This window comes from Schistocerca gregaria, chromosome 5, assembly GCF_023897955.1.
Source record: "Schistocerca gregaria isolate iqSchGreg1 chromosome 5, iqSchGreg1.2, whole genome shotgun sequence".
NCBI classification, from domain to species: domain Eukaryota; kingdom Metazoa; phylum Arthropoda; class Insecta; order Orthoptera; family Acrididae; genus Schistocerca; species Schistocerca gregaria.
The window spans coordinates 545,867,582-545,885,946 of NC_064924.1; the positions used below are offsets into that span (position 1 = coordinate 545,867,582).

The 18,365-nt window shown below is 40.2% G+C and overlaps 1 protein-coding gene across 1 annotated transcript in view; it reads left to right on the forward strand.

Annotated features, from left to right (window-relative positions):
• Positions 1-18,365, forward strand: part of LOC126272299 (trifunctional enzyme subunit alpha, mitochondrial) — a 153,892-nt gene that overhangs the window by 102,643 nt on the left and 32,884 nt on the right. The window contains exon 6 of the mRNA XM_049975064.1: positions 15,539-15,714. Within this exon, the coding sequence (XP_049831021.1) occupies positions 15,539-15,714 (176 nt within the window). The remainder of the gene's footprint in view (positions 1-15,538; positions 15,715-18,365) is intronic.

An 18,365-nucleotide genomic window follows, 5' to 3' on the forward strand; every position in this document is an offset into this window, starting at 1 on the left:
TCCTTAAAGATTCTTCATCTATTCAGCATCAACTACGTCCCATTCAAAGTAATCGTCCCTCAGAATAATAGGCTTGTGCTAGTGCGTTTTCCAATCTTGGAAGCACTTCTGGAACTCACTGTTCATTATGAAGTTCAGCTCATTCAGCAATTTTGTTTTTATTTCCTCAGTGGTGGCAAAATGACATCCTTTCATGGTTCTTTTCAGCCTTGTGAAAAGAAAGAATTCACAGGGGGCCCACGTCCAAAGAATGCAGTGACTGAGACAACGTAACGGTTTTGTTTGTTGCCAAAAGATCATGAACAAGCATTGAGGTGTGAGCAGGAGCATTATTGTGATGAAATTTCCATGATTGGTTTTGCCACAATTCTGGTCATTTTCTTTGGATTTCTTCACGCAATTGTGCAGGAGAAAACAGTGAGAAGAATCTTCACATGCGATTGAGATTGTTGAATTTCTTTCAATCTTTGCTCTACAGAAAGTTTTGATTTGGGCAATTGGACCTTGGTTCCAATGTCATACCCGCATATCCATATTTCTCCACCTGTTATAATCCTTTTTAGAAGTTCTTGATCATTGACTACTTCATTCAACAATTTCTGAGCTTGTCTACACATCATCATTTTTAGTTAAAAATCAGCAGTTTTGGAAAAACTTTGCTGCTGCATATTTCATGTCAAAAAATCTGAAAAAATTGCTTGCTGTGAGCCAAGCATCATCAGCAACCTCTCATATTGTGATGAGACTATTTTCTAGAACCATTTCCTTTACTTCTCCGACGTTGTCAGTAATTGAAGTGCTAATGTGTCCAGTGTGGTCGTCGTCTTTTCTTGACGATTTTTGAAATGATTATACCACTTGTAAACATTTGTCTTACTCATAATAGATTTGCCAAAAGCCACAGTCAACATTTCGAATGTGGTGCTGCATTTTTTTCCATTTTTCAAGAGTAAAAATTCCCTTAGCACTCAAACACGTGTAACCTTTTTGACTGTCAACAATGATCTAAATATTTAAAGCAGCTAAAAATGCAAACATACATCAAGAACACATGTACCAACAAGATAAAAAAAATTTGAAAATCTGATGTATAAAGCCAGGAAACTAAATTCCCATTACTTTTTGATAAAACCTTTTAGTTCCATCGTAGGCAGTGTCCAGGTACTGAAGGATTTTGGTGGGCATGATATAGGAATCTTTTAGGAGTAATTGAATTATAAAATGTGGATTTTCATGAACAAACAGGTTTCTTCTGCATTTGGAATATGAATGGAGCCTGCCCAGGTTGGCTTATGAGGTCATTAGCCAGTCATGGCAGTCCTAAGAAGTAGTCAATTTCAGTGTCAAAAGTAACTGCAGGAAAAAAATAGTAGGAAAGAAATCAGGTCATTGCTAGCTGAAAACCAGAATGAGCAAGTCCAGTCTGGAACTAATGATAAAAGTGGTGGCCTTCAGTTGACATGCGATTTGTTTCTTCTACTTCCTATTGGCTACTGATAATGGGTACGAAATGCGTGTGTTATCAACAGAGCATGTTCCACGGGAATGAAAACCTTTGCAGAAGCAATAATCCTACACGACACATAGGCCACAATGAATTGTGCTAGAACATTACAGATCAATATTAAAATGAGAAATTAGGGAAATAAATTGAAATACTTATCAGACTAGCTAGATATCATGCACACTCCTCCTCCTTTTGGTACAGCCTACTTTTAGAGAGGGGAGCATGATAGGGTAAGCTTACCAGATGAGTTTACATAAAATATTAAGAAAAATATCTTTTTAACTGCTCTGAAAAAATGGTGGCATGGTGATACAAGAGAAGATAGTATTGCTCATTGTCATCCACAGCAGTTGAGTAATGTGAGCAAGAGGTACAATAAGTTACCTGTAACATTTCATATGTAGAATTGATGCCATGGAAGCACAAATACAGTTTTCATGGGGAACACTGGAACAATTGCATGGAAGTCATCTTCATTATATAAAAATTCAATATGGAAGAGTAAATAGTAATTGAACTAACAAGTTTCCCATAGGCAAAATACACTGAAACACCATGGAAACTGCTATAGGCATACATATTTAAATGCAGATATATGTAAACAGCCAGAATACGGCACTGTGGTCAGCAATGCCTGTGTAAGACAGCAAGTGTCTGGTGCTGTTGTTACATTGGTTACTGCTGCTACAGTGGCAGGTTATCAAGATTTAAGTTTGTTTGAATGTCCTGTTATAGTCGGTGCATGAGCCATGGGACACAGAATTTCCAAGGTAGCGATATAGTAGGGATTTTCCTGTACAACCATTTCACAAGTGTACCGTGAATATCAGGAATCTGGTAAAACATCAAATCTCTGACATCTCGGCAGCCGGAAAACAATCCTGCAACAATTGATCAACGAAGACTGAAGAGAATTGTTCAGTGTGGCAGAAGTGCAACCCTATTGCAAATTGCTGCAGATTTCAATGCTAAGGCATTAGTAAGTCTCAGCGTGCAAACCATTCAACAAAACACCATTGATACGGACTTTCGGAGCTGAAGGTCCACTCGTGTACCCTTAATGACTGCACGAAACACAGATTTTACAAATCACTTGGGCCTGTCAATACCAACATTGGACTGTCGATGACTGGAAATATGTTGCTTGGTTGGATGAGTCTCGTTTCAAATTGCATTGAATGGATGGACGTGTACTGGTATGGGGACAACCTCACGAATCCATGAACCCTTTATGTTAGGAGGGGACTGTTAAAAAAGCTGGTGGAGGCTGTGTAATGGTTTGGGAAGTGTGCAGTTGGAGTGATATAGGACCCCTGATACATCACGATACGACTCTGACAGGTGACATGTACATCAGCATCTTGTCCAATCACCAGCATCCATTCATGTCCATTGTGCATTCCATCAGAATTGAGCATTTCCAGTAGGACAACTCCCTACATTTCCAGAATTGGTGCATAGTGGCCCTAGGAACACTTATGAGTTTAAACAATTCTGCTGGTGACCAAACTCTTCAGACATGAACATTATTGAACATATCTCGGATGCCTTGCAACACGCTGTTCAAAAGCGATCTCCATCCCTTTGTAATTTTATGGATTTATGGATGGCCCTGCAGGATTCATGGTGTCAGTTTCCTCCAGCGCTACTTCAGACATTAGTCCAGTACACGCCACATTGTGTTGCAGCACTTGCGTGTGGTCGCGGGGACCCCACATGATATTAAAAAGATGTAAAAGTTTCTTTGGCTCTTGAGTCTACAACTTTAGTGGTAAAATCCACGGAAGGGACTTAAATTTTTCATCAGAGTTAATTGTATGAGGTTTGTTTTTTAAGTAAGCACCGTCCGCGCGTATAGTCCTGTAGTTCGCGTAGACGCCGCAACAACCCACCACGCCACTTGCCGGCATCCTTCCCGTCCACACTGATGCAAGTTGCAGCTCTGTAGCTGACGTGTACACATCGCTGTGCTACTTTATAATGTTTACGATTATTGAATCGCCGGCCGCGTGTGAGATACGGTCGGTGATACATTTTTTGACCGCGAGAAGCCTATCAGCTGCAGAAATTCATCGTCAGTTAATAGAAGTTTATGGCTTGAATAAAACGTCCATGACGAAGAACGCTCAGGCTGGCCCTCTGTGATCACTGATTGTGTTGGTGGCTGCAGTCAAAACAAAGATTCGTGAGGACAGAAGATTCACAATTTCCACTCTTTCTTTGGAATTTCCACAAGTTTCAAGATCGGTTTTGTACAAAATTGTGTCTGAAAACCTAAACTTTAAGAAAGTGTGTTCTCGGTGGGTACTCAGACTCCTCACAGAGGACCACAAAGGGAAGAGATTTGCCACTTCATTGGACTTTTTGATTCATTACGAGGAAGAAGGAGATGACATGTTGAGTCAAATTGTCACTGCAGATGAAACATAGGTATCCCATATCACTCCCAAAAGCAAGCGACAATCGATGGAATGGCGACACACAACCTCACCCATCAAGGTCAAAGCCAAACAGACGCTGTCAAACCCCGCAAGATTATGGCAACTGTGTTCTGGGACCAGTGCGGTGTTTTGCTAGTGGATGAGGAACGACAATTAACTCAGATGCCTACTGTGCAACTCTAAAGAAGCTCCGCAGAGCAATTCAAAACAAAAGGCGTGGCATGCTGACAAAAGGAGTTTTGCTCCTGCACGATAACGCTAGGCCTCACACCTCTCAAAAGACTCGGGATTTGATTGTTTCTTTTTGCTGGGAAGTTTTGGACCATGAACCATACAGCCCTAACCTTGCTCCAAGCGATTTTCACCTTTTAAAAGTTTTTTTACAAAAGCATTTGTATCTTTTTCAAAAAATAAAAACTTGAGAAACAACCCTTGTATAATGGTTAGACAGAAATTTAGGAACCAGGTTCTAAATTGTAAGACATTTCCGGGCGGATGTGGACTTTGACCACAACGTATTCGTTATGAACTGTAGATTAAAACTGAAGAAACTGCAAATAGGTGGGAATTTGATGAGGTGGGACCTGGATAAACTGAAAGAATCAGAGGTTGTAGACAGTTTCAGAGAGCATAAAGGAAAGATTGACAAGAACGCGGGAAAGAGATTCAATAGAAGAAGAAGGTGTAGCTTTGAGAGATGAAATAGTGAAGATAGCAGAGGATCAAGCAGATAAAAAGACGAGGGCTGATTGAAATCCTTGGATAACACGAGATATTCAATTAATTGATGAAAGGATAAAGTATAAAAATTCAGTAAATGAAGCAGGCAGAAAGGAATACGAACATCCTAAAAATGAGATCAACAGAAAGGCCAAAATGGTTAAACAGGGATGGCTAGAGGACAAATGTAAGGATGTAGAGGCTTATCTCACTAGGGGTAAGATAGAAACTGCCTACAGGAAAATTAAAGAGGCCTTCGGAGGGAATAGAACCACTTGCATGAGTATCAAGAGCTCAGATGGAAAACCAGTTTTAAGCAAAGAAGAGAAAGCAGAAAGGTGGAAGGAGTATATAGAGGGTCTATTCGGGGGCGATGTTCTGGAGGACAATATTATGGAAATGGAAGAGGACATAGATGGTGATGAAATGGGAGATACGATACTGGATGAAGTTCGACAGAGCACTGAAAGACCTAAGTCGAAACAAGGCCCTGAGAGTAGACAATATTCCATTAGAACTATTGATAGCCTTGAGAGAGCCAGCCCTGACAAAACTATACCATCCCGTGAGCAAGATGTATGAGACAGGCGAAATACCCTCATACTTCAAGAAGAATATAATAATTCCAATCCCAAAGAAAGCAGGTGCTGACAGATGTGAAAGTTACTGAACTATCAGTTTAATAAGTCACAACTGCAAAATACTAACACAAATTCATTACAGACAAATGAAAAAAGTGGTAGCAAGTGACCTTGGGGAAGATCAATTTGGATTCTGTAGAAATGTTGGAACATGTGAAGCAATGACATTGAAGGACTGCATACCATCAACTGGTAAGTAACACCACTGTGTGAGGGATGAACATGTGTGTGGCTGTGCAGTCCACACTTGGGACAGTGTAATATGATGTGCGCCCTGTATCGGTGGACAAACAACTTTTTATATGTGCATGGACACAACACAATTAAAAATTGTTCATCATCAGACAGTATTTTCCTATAGTAATTTTGTATACGAATTGAAAACTGATCACTGCAAACAATAAAGTTTTTCTCAGGGACTTGGTGAATTTCTGTAGAGTCTCGGCCATTAAGAAATTCAGAATACATTGACCATACCTTCAAAACTAATGTGTTGTGAAAACACACACACACACACACACACACACACACACACACACACACACCAAAAATGACAAAGGTTACCACACAAAAAAGTACCAAGGTGTGCCATGGAATATTGCCGCTTGGATTTCAGATAAATGCTATACCACTTAGACAAGTGGGGAGTAATACTGTGCATGTTAGTTTTTCATTGAATACAATTGAAAGAAAGTTTTCACTGACATTAAACATTACACAGAAATGTGGAAAGAAACAGGTTCCTTTGAAAATCACAGCGGGCACAAAAAAAGTATTTTCCATTCTTATGATCAATGCTTAGAAAAAAAAGAGGGCAAATAGGTGCTTAAAACAGGAGACCCATGGGATTAGCTTCAGTGCAACACTTCAACTACAGAGGAATCATTGGGAATGAAGTACTGAAAATGTAGTCAAACAGAATAGATTTTACAGAACTATGGATTTGACATTCTGTAGTTAAACCATCAGAACCAAAAGCTCAACAATTCTGAGAGGTGGCTTGGGAGCAAACTTTCGAATTGCTCTGGCAGGCATAATTGCGTATTAAAACAAATTCTCATCCTATGAGACTACTCGCAGGGAAGTAGCTGATCTCGAACATGCGTGCATTGCAAGACAGATTCGATACATCCTTTTCAGTGATAAAATATGATACATAAAATATTAAAAAAATGTTCAGAATATTCTTGATAAATAAACATAGATGGACTGGTTATCTGACATTGTGGTAACTTCACAAAATAACTGACCAATATTACAGAGTTGGCATAAACAGACTGGGCTTCTAGTGCTTAATGGGATAAATTGCATTCCACAAAAATGTCATCAGCTCAATGATGATAAAAATACAAGAAGACCACATCAGGCCTAAAATAAGTGAAACTTGAACAGAAGTTACATCTTTACTAACTAACAGTAAAATTGCCACACTTCTTACAAGGAATTTGAAACAGGAAAAGTTTTATATGTCCATTTCCATGGCAAGTGGAATAACCAGACAGTTAAATGAACAAAATAATCACTGTACCCACAAGGTACAGACTACATGCATAAAATAAATCTTTAAAAAAACAATAAGAGTAAATGGTATTTTAAATGGTGGCTCAGACAGTGGGTAATCTTGAAACCTCCACTAGTGATACAAAATAAATACAGTATATATTTACAGTGTCTGCCATTTAAAATGCCCATCATATAAGAGTGTCACGTAGGTGGTCGCCAATTTCCTTCATGCACATTTCAAGTCTTCTCCGGAAGTTAGAAATCACATCTTGTAGGACAGGCACAGGAATGTGCCTGTGAATTTGATCCTTCATTTCCTATATGGCATGTTCTGGGTCACACCAGATTTCAAATGACCCCAAAGCAAGAAAAGACATGCTGAAAGGTCAGGATATCACCGAGCCAGGAAATGTCCCCATTCTTGGAGATGATGACCAGGAAAGATGTTCTCTAACATGTTAATGAGATGCCATGAGGTATGGCATGGGGCCTCATTTTGTTGGAAGAATGTGTTTGCAGTTACAGGAAGATCAGCACATTGTTGCACTAGGAAATGGTAGAGCATGTGGACATAACATTTTGCATTCACAGAACAACATTGCCACGATAATCTTTAAAAAACTAAGATCCTATGGTTCCAAATGATGATACATCATACCACATTAACACACTCTGACTGTGAAGTGGCATTTTGTGTATCATTTCAGGATTTTCACACGACCAGTATCTAAAGTTATGCTTGTTAACAAGCCTGATACACACACGAATTGGCCTCCTCATTCAGATTGTCATTCATGAGTTAGAAAAATTCCCAGCAAAGGCATATTCTTTTTGAGAGGTCGTCTGCATTCAATTTTTGCACACTCAGAATTTTGTATGGGTAGTATTGCACTTCTACACTGTGATCAGATATGTCAGATTGAAGCATGTGCATGTATGAATAACACCTGAGACATTGGCTGTAGGCTTCTTCCACTCTTGCAACATTCTCTGTTGAACGAATTCATTATGCACTTCCACCACCTCTTTTGTATCCTCAATGTTCTGTACCCACACTATGACAGCACTTGCTGACGGGACTAGGACATAACATGCGAGTTTGTAATGAGCATGGAATACACCTGCACAGCCAAATAGCTGTAATTGTTTTTGTAAAATGCCTTCACAGTGATAGTGTGGTGTTGGCTGGTCCACAATGCCACCTCACCTAAACATCAGTATCATGGTCAATGCCAGAGGTATGTTGGCCAGATGGCACCACTCCAGTTTTCTGATTCTGGATGTAGCATGCTATTTCCAGGGTTTCCAAATCACCCATTTCCTCGCTGCACCTCTTATTTTAGTTATTTACTGGTGGATTGCAGAAACTCGCCCTAAATGTTGACTTCACTGGCCAAGGTATTGGAGATGGTTTGCTTTCATACATTTGTTCACATGCCCATCTTCCACAGCAGCTATTAAAATCTGTTGCTATAGGTTATCCGTCTTGAGCTGACTGCAATTTAATAAAAAAGAATTAAACCAGATGTTTTTCACTTTTATTTATCTGTGGTTATTGTGCAAATTGGACACATACATTTGGATGTTTTTGCTTGTTTTAGGTTAAAAACAGTGTTTTGATTATAAAGTTGGTGTGTAAGTTACTTAGGGTGTTTCTTTACATATTCTGCTCTTTCCCTCCTTGCTAGCACTGGCTGGTGTCAAAGTGCTTCATTTCTCATTTGCATTTGGCAGTTTTTGCCATATTGCAGTATTTCTTGCACTGCATTATTTACACATCACTTTCTGAAACTGTTTCTCCGACCGCCCTGCAACAGTGTTTTTGTCTGTTCGTTTGTTTTTGTTCACATTGCGAGTGTTGCCAACCTGTGAAACTTGTGTGTTGTAATGTCTCTTGCAGCGGTCTCTCCGCGATATTTTCAGAAATTTTATATATTATATAACTCAGTACATATTTCGAAATATCTCTTCTTATCTTACTGATTCCTAAACTTTAATATACGATGATTATCAATGCAAAGTAGTTTCAACCCCTATTATTCCCTGAAGTGTCCATTTACTCCCTGGAATAGCTTCTCTGCTATCTATGTTTTCTCTTATGAAAAGAAAGACTCAGAGCTTGCCAATTAGCCGTGAAAGGAGGAGGATGTATATGTATGTATTGTTGAGCTAGTCACCATCTTGATGAGATTCTGTATGAGAAGGAATTTAATACATGAACTAAACTAAAGTTAGTGTGTTCGTGTATTATTTAACTGATTATTATTGACAGTGTCTGCTTACTACGCTGTGTTGCACGGGATCAGTGGAGAACGACTGATTTACACTGGATGAACCTGCCGTTTTGTATGCTCAAGATATTCAGTTACTTCAAATAAGTAGGCTAACACGGTCTTACCAGCAGATCTCCGGTCTTCCTCATGTGATCACCGAAAGTTAATAATTATTACAAATGTTTTCAGGAGATCGACTGACAATTTTTGTCGCACTGAGACTTCGAAATTGCTTCACTGCCTTATGGAATTTAAGTTAAGCTCAGTTTAATCAGGATAGAACAGTATTGAACTGTGTGAATGTGATAAGCCTGCTTTTTGAATGAAAATTCCCTTAACATATGCATGTTTTTACTGTCCTGATCAGTGAAGCTAAATCAGGCCGTTGTGAGAGAGGTTTTTAAATTTTTTGAATACAAAAAAAATTAAATTTGGCGACTGTGATAGGACGTTCAGTTTTTTCTCCTCAGTATTGCTTTTACAATTACAGTCATTATGACTACCCTCATAGTGTTGTGATTGATGTTGATTGCAAAAACGAACATGTGCATTAATGTCCCTTTCTGTACTTGATCGGTTAAATAATGTAGCTTCATTGATAGATCTTGTTATGGGATCATTTCCTTGCGTGGAACGCTAATCTTCTCGAGATAGGTTTAAAGATCTCTCAATGTTTTCTTTCCATTGTTTAAGTTCTTCGCCTAGTTGTTCTCTGGCATGTTGCAAACCTTTATTAAATAAATTTTTTTCAGAGCTCTCGGTCATAGATTGTATAGCTGCTCTGACCGTATGTTCAATATCGTCTGAAGAAATGGTTTGCCTTTCCAGACTTAACTGTGAGAATTTTCCCACAACAATGTTTACCTTATGATCAGCTTCGTCTTGTCTCTCCTTTGTTATTTATGGATTTATCCAAATTTTGGATGCCCTTCGGAATCTTGTCTTCTGATTGTCTCAAATCCTGCATATCTACTGACATCTCATTTACTTGTTGTTTTAATTCATCTTGAACTTCAACTAATACCAGAATTACCGCCATAGAACATTGCATCTGTTCTTGTGCTTGAACTATCTGTGGAATTGACTCGACCTGCTCTTTAATAGTATTAAGCTTAGTAGCAACATACTCGGTTAACTCTGGGCGTAACTTCTTCGCATTTTCATTACACTGCTGAGTGACTTACTCAATTTGAGCAGCTAATTTTAATTCTGTCTTTTCATTCTGAATTTTCAGTTCTTCTGCAGTTTTATTTAATTTATCATCAAGTTTCTGAAAATACTCTACTAATTTATTATTTAATTCTGCTTGATTAGCTTCGAATTGCTCATTCAACTTTGTTTGATTAGCTAGTAATTGCTCCTGGACTTTCACTTGATTAGCTGCTAATTGTTTCACTTTCACTTGATTGGCTGCTAATTGTTCGTTGATTCCCCTTTTAGTCTCTATTTGCGCATTAGTTAAGTCTGTTACATTTTCGGCTAACAGTCTTAACTGCTGCATGATTACAGTCAATGGGTTTATTTCGTCCTGCTCAGATGACATCGAAACACTTAAGCTTTGTTGTGGGGCCTGATTAATGCTGCCACTAGGCACTTCTTCAGGTAAGCTAGCGTCTAATGCTGAGGGCTGTTATGATTCGCTCTGCTGTTGCATTGCCATTTTATAAGCTGCCCTAGTAAGAACCATTACTATACAGAACAACAAATATATAAAGTCACTCTCATCTGAGTTAATAATGTCACTGACCTAAACTTTGCATAATACTCACTTGTAATAAACACTTCCTATCTAAAGATCAACCCAACAGTCACTCAATCAATCTGATTCAAACCGATAGACATTTAAATAGTTATTCTAAATTTCTATCTACAAAAACTTAATTGTATATTGTCTGGCCTGAACGACGTTCTCGTAGGTTGTGGCAAAATTGTGACTTCTGGAACAGGCCTCGTCTTCTTTTCTCTCGTGCACATGCAACATAAAATTCACATAATGTTTAAGTAATGCTCAAAAATGTGTCCTGTCACAGTGAAGCCAAATTTAATATATATTTTTTTAAATAATATTGATGACTTCCGATATTTGTATTAAACATGTACAAAAACTAAAAATCAATTGCAGCAGCCAGATAATCTTTACACCAAATTTACAGGTGCAATAATTATGAGCTTTGTACTCTTGAAAGGTAGTTTCTTTTTCCCCCTTTGCATATTTGGCCCAGCATATTTATAATATGAATGTACAAAAATATATGCACAGTATAAATTAAATAATGATTATAGAGTGTGTGTGTGTGTGTGTGTGTGTGTGTGTGTGTGTGTGTGTGTGTGTGTGTGTTTTGTTGTGTCTATCTACCAGAGCTTTCCCATTTGGTAAGTCACAGCATCTTTTTTAAATATATTTTTCCCATGTGGAATGGTTCTTTCTGTTATGTTCGTATCATTAATTTGAACCCAACAATTACATTTGTTATTGTCACTGTTGCATTTCGAAATCTTTTCTGTCATCTTACTTTCTCTTTTTGTTTGTGCAAGTAGTTTCACTTTGTATTCACCTTCCCATTTTTCCGTAATATACCATACAATTTATCCTGCCTATATGTACTCAATAATACGTAATTTACTTCCAAAGAATAACCAAAAAAATTTTTAACACTTTCAACAATACCACTGCTATAAAATCCACCGCTCCCAGTTTACAAACATTTCTTGTGTAACTTCGTGAATGTTATTTCAAAGCTTCAGTTCCTTTCACCTGTTAAACAACCATTTCAGCTAGTTCTAACAACTTTCGTTTTATTTCCAATCACATTTTTCCCAAATAACCGATAATTTTTTTAGCAGCTTCCCACAGGTTTTAACGTTATTTCTTCATCAGACGATTGTTAGCCTCATTTTCATAATCTGCCACCACATAACCAGTCCTTTTAAAACATTTACACACAGTTTTTCCAAAATTTTCCCGTATTTCTCCGTCCTTTAACGTGTTTTGGAGGCAGCACAACCACCTAACCTTTCTGCACATCGCTGTTTACCAACCCAAGTTCACCACAGGATCAACATAGCTCAGCTTAAAAAACACTTTTTCGACTTTTTTCACACCAGATCTCCAGTTGCTTTCTAATTCACCTTTATCTCACCCCATATATTTTTATTTTCATTTTCATTTCAGCCTCATGTTTCACTTTCCACCTTCTAATACCATGTCACTCTCACAGCATCCCTACAACGACCCCATTAAGTTTTATTTACATTCACTCTGCAAACATGCCTTCGCCCTAGCCAGGATACACTCCCATATTTTATTTACTCAGACTTCTTTGACATTTGGCATTACCCCCAAAGGCCTCACACTTAAAGTTCCCATCTCTGGCTGTAACCCTTCTTTCCATCAGTCCCTATACCAGTTCCAAACTGAACAATCCATTGCCCTCACCCGCCTAATCCTTCACCTAAACATAAACTCAGCCATTGAACACACCTGTCAACTCCTATCCCTAATAAAAGTCCTCAATCTTTCCTCTCCCACATCCACACTGGCTGTTCAGAGCATCCTCCTACAGGGCAACCGCAAATTAGAACAGCATGCCACCCTCCACCTCAAAAAACTATCCAATCTCCTGGTTTCCCACCTCCGGAAAGGCAACTCACTCACCCTCCACAACCTTTCCAACAAACCTCAACCTCCTCTCATTGCACACAGACCCAGTCTCTCCCATCTACTCAATCTCCCACTGCCAGCTCCACTCCTCCCAAAACCTCTAAATCCTAGTCAACACAATCTGGAACCACAACACCCCAATTCAGTAGTTAACCTTTCCTCCAAAACCTCTGTCCTATCCAAAGGCCTCACCTTCAGCCCCACTCCCAGATTCAACCAAACAGCCCTTGTCAAAGATTTACTGTCCTACACTCGTAGTCTCTGTTGGAAATATCACATTGCCATAAAGAAAAATGATCCTAATCTTACTCCTAATGATCCAGCTCCCCAAGACACTATCCAGATTGAACCCTGCCTGGAACAGTTCCGTCCTCCGTCACTGCGGAACCCACCTCCTCTTCCTCAAAATCACCCTCTCCAAAACTTCCAGGAATTTCTCAATTCCAGCCTTGCCTCTCAATCTTTCTTGAAAAACCTTAATCCTACTCCCATCATCACCTCAGCTGAAGCCCAGGCTATCCATGATCTGAAAGCTGACTGATCCATCGTCATTCTTGCGGCTGACAAGGGTTGCGCGACCATGGTACATGATAGTTGGGAGTATGTGGCTGAGGGACTGCGTCTGCTTTCAGACAACACTACATACGAAGTTTGCCAAGGTAATCCCATTCCTGATGTCCAGGCAGAGCTTCAAGGAATGCTCAGAATCTTAGGCCCCCTACAAAACCTTTCACCTGACTCCGTCAACCTCCTGACCCCACCGACACGCGGCATCCCTACCTGCTACCTAGTTCCTAAAATTCACAAACCCAAACATCCCGGCAGCCCCATTGTAGCTGGTTACCAAGCCCCCACAGAACGTATATCTGCCTATGTAGATCAACACCTTCAACCCATTAGATGCAGTCTCCCATCCTTCATCAGAGACACCGACCACTTTCTCGAATGCCTGGAATCATTACCCAATCTGTTACCCCTGGAAACCATCCTTGTAACCATTGATGCCATATCCCTATACGCAAATATCCCGCATGTCCAGGGCCTCGCTGCAATGGAGCACTTCCTTTCACGCTGTTCACCTGCCACCCTATCTAAAACCTCTTTCCTCATCACCTTAGCCAGCTTCATTCTAACTCACAACTTCTTCACTTTTGAAGGTCAGACATACCAACAATTAAAGGGAACAGCTATGGGTACCAGGATGCCCCCCTCGTATGCCAACCTATTTATGGGTCGCATAGAGGAAGCCTTCTTGGTTACTCAGGTCTGCCAACCCAAAGTTTGGTACAGAGTTAATGATGACATCTTCATGATCTGGACTCACAGTGAAGAACAACTCCAGAATTTCCTCTCCAACCTCAACTCCTTTGCTTCGATCAGATTCACCTGGTCCTACTCCAAATCCCATCCCACTTTCCTCGACGTTGACCTCCGTCTGTCCAATGGCGAACTTCACACATCCGTTCACACCAAACTCACCAACAAGCAACAGTACCTCCATTATGACAGCTGCCACCCATTACATATCAAACGTTCCCTTCCCTACAGCTTAGGTCTTCGTGGCAAACGAATCTGCTCCAGTCCCGAATCCCTGAACCATTACACCAACAACCTGAAAACAACTACCCTCCCGACCTGGTACAGAAGCAAATAACCAGAGCCACTTCCTCATCCCCTCAAACCCAGAACCTCCCACAGAAGAACACCAAAAGTGCCCCACTTGTGACGGATACTTTCCGGGACTGGATCAAACTCTGAATGTGGCTCTCCAGCAGGGATAAGACTTCCTAAAATCCTGCCCCGAAATGAGATCCATCCTTCATGAAGTCCTCCCCACTCCACCAAGAGTGTCTTTCCGCCATCCACCTAACCTTCGTAACCTCTTAGTTCATCCCTATGAAATTCCCAAGCCACCTTCCCTACCCTATGGATCCTACCCTTGTAACCGCCCATGGTGTAAAACCTGTCTCACGCACCTTCCCATCACCACCTATTCCAGTCCTGTAACCCGAAAGGTGTACATGATCAGAGACAGAGCCACATGTGAAAGCACCCACGTGATTTCCCAACTGACCAGCCTATACTGTGAAGCCTTCTATGTGGGAATGACCAGCAACAAACTGTCCATTCGCATGAATGGACACAGGCAGACAGTGTTTGTTGGTAATGAGGATCACCCTGTGGCTAAACACGCCTTGGTGCACGGCCAGCACATCTTGGCACAGTGTTACACCGTCCGGGTTATCTGGATACTTCCCACCAACACCAACCTATCCAAACTCTGGAGATGGGAACTTGCCCTTCAATATATCCTCTTTTCCCATTACCCACGAGGCCTCAACCTCCGCTAATTTCAAGTTGCAGCCCCTCATACATCACTTGTCACTCAACAACATCTTTGCCTCTGTACTTCGGCCTGAGTGACATCACTGCCCAAACTCTTTGCCTTTACATATGTCTGCTTGTGTCTTGTATATATATATATATATATATATGTGTGTGTGTGTGTGTGTGCATGCGCTTGATATATATATATATATATATATATATATAATATATATATATATATATATATATATATATATATATATTTTTTTTTTTTTTTATTGTGTCTATCTCCAGCACTGTCCCGTTTGGTAAGTCAGGAAACATTCCACGTGGGAAAAAATATAATATTGTGTCTATCTACTAGCGCCTTCTCATTTGGTAAGTCACAGCATATTATAGTACACACAACATATCATTACAGGTGATACATATTAACATCAGATATCAATCTTTCTTTCCACCAGATACTGGAAGTCATTCGAACTGGCATTGAAAAAGGACCAGAGTCAGGATATGCTGCAGAGAGTGCTGCATTTGGACAGCTGGCAATGACTCCACAGAGTAGAGGACTAATGGGTCTTTTCAAAGGACAGACAGAATGCAAAAAGAATCGCTTTGGTAACCCATCTCATCAAGTGAAGTAAGAGCAATATGGTTTAAAAGAGAGTGATAAACTTTAAATATTGATAATTGTGGTTTTGTACTGAACCTTGTCTTCTTAGGAACTGTCAGTATTTGATTTTCAACACTTGACATAAATATAAGCTGAATTAATGAAGATCTGTAGAAACTCCAAAATTGCGCAAAGTCCGTTATTTCATATTATATGAATCATGGTTATATAAATTTATAAAAAATAGTATCATAAGCAAGCTTTTCATTATTTTTGACTATAATGAAGTTAAACCTTGACTTTCACAATGTTTTTAATTGCAGTTTGTACCATTACTGACAAGCTAACTTTCTTCTTTTAAGCAGAGAAGCATGAGTGTACTTCAGTATTTTTTGTCAGTCTACTGACTGGTTTGATGTGGCCCGCCACGAATTCCTTTCCTATGCTAACCTCTTCATCTCAGAGTAGTACTTGCAACCTACGTCCTCAATTATTTGCTTGACGTATTCCAGTCTCTGCCTTCCTCTACAGTTTTTGCCCTCTACAGTTCCCTCTAGTACCATGGAAGTCATTCCCTCATGTCTTAGCAGATGTCCTACCATCCTGTCCCTTCTCTTTATCAGTGTTTTCCACATATTCCTTTCCTCTCCGATTCTGCGTAGAACCTCCTCATTCCTTACATTATCAGTCCACCTAATTTTCAACATTCGTCTATAGCACCACATCTCAAATGCTTAGATTCTCTTCTGTTCCGGTTTTCCCACATTCCATGTTTCACTTCCATACAATGCTGTACTCTAGACGTACATCCTCAGAAATTTCTTTCTCAGATTAAGGCCGGTATTTGGTATTAGTAGACTTCTCTTGGCCAGAAATGCCTTTTTTGCCATAGCGAGTCTGCTTTTGATGTCTTCCTTGCTCCGTCCGTCATTGATTATTTTACTGCCTAGGTAGCAGAATTCCTTAACTTCATTGACTTCGTGACCATCAACCCTAATGTTAAGTTTTTCGCTGTTCTCATTTCTACTACTTCTCATTACCTTCGTCTTTCTCCGATTTACTCTCAAACCATACTGTGTACTCATTAGACTGTTCATTCCGTTCAGCAGATCATGTAATTCTTCTTTCACTTAGGATAGCAATGTCATCAGCGAATCGTGTCATTGTATTTTAATTCCACTCCTGAACCTTTATTTTATTTCCATCATTGCTTCCTTGATGTACAGATTGAAGAGTAGGGGCGAAAGGCTACAGCCTTGTCTTACACCCTTCTTAATACGAGCACTTCGTTCTTGATCGTCCACTCTTATTATTCCCTCTTGGTTGTTGTACATATTGTATATGACCCGTCTCTCCCTATAGCTTACCCCTACTTTTTTCAGTATCTTGAACAGCTTGCACCATTTTATATTGTCGAACACTTTTTCCAGGTCGACAAATCCTATGAACGTGTCTTGATTTTTCTTTAGCCTTGCTTCCATTATTAGCCGTAATGTCAGAATTGCCTCTCTCGTGCCTTTACTTTTCCTAAATCCAAACTGATCGTCACCTATCAGTGTTTTACACATTGAAATTTTATTTTTTTCTGTCTCTCAATTGAAATCTTGATCTTTTCTCAAGAAGTTTACTGGTTGATCTCCAGATTTCAATATTTTATTGGATAACTGAACAATCGTGGGTGCACGCACACTCTCATATGCATGCTTATCAACTGCGTGCGTACACACACACACACACACACACACACACACACACACACACACACACACACACACACACACACACACACACACACACACGGGAGGGGGGAGGACATGGATAGTGAGAGGGGGAGGAATAGAAAGACATAGGAGGAGGTGGAGGTGGGCAGAGAGCTGGGGATGAAGAGAGAGGCAGAAAGGAGGGAGCAGAATGGTCAAAAGGGGGGGAGAGGGGTTGCAAGTAGAAGATGGATGAAGGGGGCTGTAGGGTATTGATGTAGATGGGGAGGGAGAGATGTGGTGGGAGGAGGAGTTACACCATATATGTAAAGCACATGTAAGTTTGGGGGGGGGGGGGAGAATCCCCTAAACTTCTGGATTAATTCCATCAAAATTTGACACACAAACAACAAACTTAAGGTATCCGCACTCCAATAGGAGCAGAGATGAGGGCAGAAAAATTTTTTAGCCTGTGCTGTATAGGCTGTCCTGCACACCAGTTGTGTTCTGTACAAATAGTATTAGCCTACCTAGGTTTTCCAAGCCTTTGATCTGAAGTAGGTTGCCTGCACAAGAGGCATGCTGGGGAATACTAATGGCCTACTTAACTGACCTGTTGTACAAGGGTTACCGACTTGTGTGGATGAGTGTAGTTGGAAGTAGGTTTAGATGAATAGAGGAGGGAATGGTGTTACAGGGAGGAAGGGGGAAGGGAGGCATGAAGGAATGGATAGGGAAAGGCACAGGAGGGAATGTACAGAGGGAGGGGGTAGAAGGAAGGAAATCGAGGGGAAGGAGATCAATAGGATGGAGGAGGAGGATGTAGGAACAGATGGAGGTGAAGAAAGATTGGGTGTAGTAGTAGATGGATAGGGTGAGGGTAGAGGAGGAAATTGACAAGAGGGACTGAGGAAGGAATAGGTAAACAGAAGGGGGGGGGGGAGGAGAAGAAGAAGATGGACAAAGAGAGGGGATGTA